The following is a 4,732-nucleotide window of genomic DNA, read 5'->3' as shown; positions in this document are numbered from 1 at the left end:
AGTAAGAGTGACCTGACATACCCATTGTGTGGTGTGTCTTGTTATGTATTCCTAAGCGCCTCAATGTTGTTTTTCAGTGACATGGTATCACATTAAATATAGGCTTGAGTCTTAGTATAATTGTTGCATAACACTTGTGTTTATTATGAAATTGATGAGTGTTATTACGTCTTGATCCGAGTGTGTGATTCATGTGTAATATGATTGATGATTGAAAAATGAATTTTAAATAATAAAGTGGTGAAGTGACGTGGATTACATTAAGTTGAACTATGTTATAAATACTTCCATAATTTATTTTGATTACATCTTTGTTTATTTGTATTTTTTTTAGAAATGTGATACTTCACCTCCTATGTGTTATTTGTGTTTGGATCCTGTGATGATCTCGAAATTTGTGTTCGTGGGAACAGATGACTAGGTGGATAACTTTAAAGAACATTGTGCTAGGAGACGTTGGGACACAATGCTCTGATAGAATGTGACATTGGGAATGAGTTTTTATTTTAATTGCATGATATTATTTTATTTTATTTTACCTCATTGATTTAACAAAATTTCTTTTGTAAACTTTGATGGCCTTGTTCTGAGCCGGATATTTTTTTAATAAGTTTTATTTGGTAATATTAAAGTGAATGTGACCCTTTTAATCACATGAGCTCCTTTATGTTAATTGAATAAAATCATTTTAGTTAATTACACATCTTTATATGTTTTTCTTATTTATATGTATGTCGGGATAAAGGGTGTCACACTAACTCATAGGATCAAAATTGTCTCTCATATTTTATCTTGGTTTTATCTATAGTTGATGTGAGACTTGAATTTTTCTTAATGCATCCTACACGTCCAACATTATTAGGCTTACTGCATGGATAATATGGTGGGTGACCCGTTTTAATAGATTTAGGATAAACTCTTATCTTAGAATGCATGTTTATTCCTAACTCAATCACAAAAATTAACTCATAGAATAAGAGTTGTCCTCAACTTATATATTGTATCTTAACACTATCTCTAGCCACAAATGTCCAGCCTTGAAAACTTCACACTCGGGATGTTCAATCCTCGACGTGAATGATGTGTTGGAAATCTCACATCGATTAATGATAGGACCATAATAATATATATAAGTGGGAGTAACCCTCACCTCACAAGTTAGTTTTATATGGTTTAATTAAACTCATAACTTACTTTCTAAGACTTTGCTAGCTACAAATTGATAAATTTGTTGACTTTTTAATTAGTGCCTTATCGATTGTTAGTGTAAAAGCTTTCACATTAACCGTAAATAGTCATAAAACCCTATTCAATTTGTTCTAATAGTCTACTTTCAACAAACACGATACAATTATCTGGATTTAGTTTATTTTTGGCTGATTGTAATTTTTAATCCTTGTACTTCCCTTCATCCTGTGCACCTTTAGCACATTGTTCGGAAAGAAAGCAAAGCATAGAAATGTAGAGCACGAACATAACAATCATAAGATAATCCTAATCCTATAGCAATAATAAGCTTCTGTGTGGATTTTGGAAGCATTTCTATTTATTGCAGCAAATAAGAACGCCTAGCGTTAATTAAATCTATTCGTATTTTATTTAACACCAGGTAGTGGCTTTCCTTCCAAAAAGGCTTTAAGTAGCCCGAGTGATCTCTGTGGTTGAGAAAAGGGAGCTTCATGAGATGCTCCTCTTATGGTGGCATATGATAAGATGTTCCCATATACTTGTGTCCATCCTGCCACCTGAAATTTTATATAACAAATCAAGGTTGAGTTAAATGGCAGTGCATATAGGCATTGAATTTTTCAAAGATCTATTGCACTCCAAATATTAATAATTTAATACTAACCTGTTTTCCCTCAAACCAGGCTCTATAGGCCACGGTTGTATCAAGTCCAATTTCCTTGGCTAATCCGTTAACTAGAGATCGCGAACCTAATAATGGAAGCACTGAATCTTGATCTCCACTGCATAGAGAAATGGCTTTGCTTGCTTAAAAAAGGCTATTCCCTGATGTGTGGAGTTAGCTAAATGTCAGTGATTAAACAAATTCAATTACCTGTACACTAGGACCCTGATGCCAGAGTTAACAAGTGACCCTAGAATAGGAATTGTTGGTATTTCTAGATTCTGATAATCATAATGCAGAACTCTGTAACATAAGGAAGATATCATTAGCACGAGATGTAAGTCTCAGAAATAAAGGGTGACCAATTGTGCTTGACAAATGAGAAAGAACAACAGGGAAATTAGATTGAAGATTGGTGGACAAAGGACCCTAAAATAAGATGGAAATACATATATACTTGTTTTATATCTTTTGTTAAAATCAACTTTCTTGTGTATCTTAATGCATATGTAAATTATTTACAATATTTAGGAAAATTGAAGAAAAGATATACAACGGAAATGTCTTAGTCTTTTAAGTAACAAAACTTATGGAGTCTAATAGTTATTATAAGTTAAGGGGTAAATATCAAACGTTTACTACCTTTCTTATTTTTGTGAAGATAATATCTGCATCTCTAAAACACTCAAGAATGTGTCATCTTTGAAGCAATAAAACTTACGAGCTGCAAGTTGACCATTTGGCGACTCCAACAAGATTAGCATGCAGAGCTTCTTGGACTTCTTTAGTGTTCAAGTATGTAGTTGTTTTATCACCAATACAAACATCTATCTTCTGTGTCTCTTGCTGAACCCGGGACAAAATCAATTAAGAAAAAGAAATAACATGCTACATGCCTATGCAGAAAGTAGATGAAGCTCACCAGTTGATTCAGCACATAAGCCTGTTGATTTACTGATGACAAACAAACATCAAGAGTGACATCATATTCATCTACATAGTTGCTAATCTCACTATCCAATAGCTTATTTGCTTTTCCACAAACCCCTCTAAGATTCCCATTTTGCATTTGTCTCCTAATTGAGGAAAAGTTGCAGACTCTAGTTAAGACTTCGTATGTTGAATCTGATATCAGTCCGTGGGACCACAGGTACTCAGATCTTGAGTTGAAATCAGTATTAAACTCAAGAAGAGGATTCCCTATCTGCAAATTTCAACATATATATAAATATGAACCAGTTATACTTTTCAAACAAATCAAATGGTCTTTAATATTAGAATTATTCAGATTTTCCCTTCTGTACTACTCACTGCTATTCCCTTGAGATTGAAGTTGGTCTTGGTTTGAACAATAAGTTGTGCAAGTTGTGGAACATAGTGACCTACAAACAAGTGTGAAGTGTGCATTATTTTACTACAGTTTCAAAGTGAATATATTATTAATTTATATTTGATTCTAACCTCCATAGCTCTCCCCTGAAATGAAGAAGTCGTTATTTGAGTACTCAGGGAATTTAGTGAACCAACGCTGTAGGAAAACAAGATTATCCCTAGCTGTACAAGAACAAAACCATTGTCAGGTTCTTGAGAAATGTCATAAAGACAAGTAGTGGATAAAATCTTAAGAACTTATTAAATTTTGATTCTTGTGTTAGTTTTTAAATGCCATTGTGGACAAAATGAAGGGGAAAAGAACCTGTGATTTCATCTGTCACTAAGGCATAAAAAGATTCATTGCTAGAGTAAGAGAATCCAACACCCGCTGGTGACTCCAAGTATAGCACATTTGCCACTGTGATAAGGATGAAATAAACAAGCAGTTTTGCTTTTTTTAAAAGAGCATATTTGATATTTTGACCCTCAATAAAAACAAACCATTGGATTTAAGGTTCACCTTTGTTCCAACTTTTATCATTTATCTCAAGAACATTGTTGTCACTTGGTCTGAAAGGACCATGCTCAGCAAAAGCTCCAACTCCAATCGATGAACAACCGGGCCCTTCAAAAAATCAAAACCAAGAAAGCATCTTAATTGATTTGATCAGTCTTAAAAGGTTTAAGCCAGATTCCAAAACAAATAAATAACTGAACAAAAATGATGTAAATGGTATTGATACATAACAAGGCATATATACCTCCATTCAACCATAGGACTAATGGCTTGGAAGAAGGGTTTTCTTCAGCCTCAACAAAGTAGTAAAACAAAGCTCTTTGATTTTGATCATCCACGGTGACATAACCAGAATATTGCTGAAATTCGACCCGTGGCTGCCCCGGCAAATTGGTTATTTTATCAGCTTCAGGAAGTGAACTCACCCCCACAAGTGTTTGTGCAAGAAAAATGATTATTAGTGTTGCAATCATAGTTAATGAATGAGGTAGCATGGTCATGTGTGAAAAGTTGTTTGTTTAATTAGGATGATAAATCATTTGCGCCAGTGTTTATGCGCTTATAAAGATTATGATAAAAGCATAGTGGTCTTCTTTGTTGCCTTTTCTAATTCCTTTAAGCATTCATTTAACACTCTAAATTTAATGTAACCAATGCTTCTTTCATCTATTTTATCCATCGATTATTTCTTTAGCTAATTACTCTTCTTAGTGACAGTATATTAATATATGTAAAACTTAATTTTTACAGTTGCCTACAAGATTACTAAATTTAAAGCACTAAATAATCCACAAAAAGTTGATAAAAAATATTATCAATATTTTTTCCATTTCACTACAAGAAAATCTTAATAAATATTTTCTTTGGTTAGTATAATAAGTTTACAACAATTATATTTACTAGTTGAAAGAGAGATATTTCGTGCTCTATCTTTATTTTAAAAAAAATAAAAAAGGAAAAAAGAACAATTGAACAAAGTAATGACAGTA

At 32.8% G+C, this 4,732-nt stretch overlaps 1 protein-coding gene across 1 annotated transcript; it reads right to left on the bottom strand.

Moving 5' to 3' along the window:
* Nucleotides 1-1,351: 1,351 nt before the first annotated feature.
* On the bottom strand, nt 1,352-4,381 carry LOC100819973 (serine carboxypeptidase-like 45). The gene is made up of 10 exons (XM_003521071.5): nt 3,988-4,381; nt 3,747-3,851; nt 3,549-3,644; nt 3,314-3,406; nt 3,164-3,234; nt 2,775-3,056; nt 2,574-2,698; nt 2,063-2,155; nt 1,853-1,970; nt 1,352-1,745 (listed from the first exon to the last, which is right to left on the bottom strand). The coding sequence occupies exons 1-10, from the start codon at nt 4,241-4,243 to the stop codon at nt 1,596-1,598; spliced, it is 1,389 nt and encodes a 462-aa protein (XP_003521119.1). The 5' UTR covers nt 4,244-4,381; the 3' UTR covers nt 1,352-1,595.
* Between the last annotated feature and the right edge of the window lie 351 nt (nt 4,382-4,732).

The sequence above is a fragment of the Glycine max genome, chromosome 3 (genome assembly GCF_000004515.6).
Source record: "Glycine max cultivar Williams 82 chromosome 3, Glycine_max_v4.0, whole genome shotgun sequence".
NCBI classification, from domain to species: domain Eukaryota; kingdom Viridiplantae; phylum Streptophyta; class Magnoliopsida; order Fabales; family Fabaceae; genus Glycine; species Glycine max.
This window is presented reverse-complemented; position numbering and strand designations above follow the sequence as displayed.

What these genes read in the sequence shown, in the direction of transcription:
- LOC100819973 (XM_003521071.5), bottom strand. Translation starts at nt 4,243, where the DNA reads ATGACCATGCTACCTCATTCATTAACTATGATTGCAACACTAATAATC. An exon ending in AGTGACAGATGAAATCACAG is followed by an intron (nt 3,407 to 3,548) that starts GTTCTTTTCCCC and finishes GTTCTTGTACAG; the next exon opens with CTAGGGATAATCTTGTTTTC. An exon ending in AAATGGTCAACTTGCAGCTC is followed by an intron (nt 2,156 to 2,573) that starts GTAAGTTTTATT and finishes CTTATGTTACAG; the next exon opens with AGTTCTGCATTATGATTATC.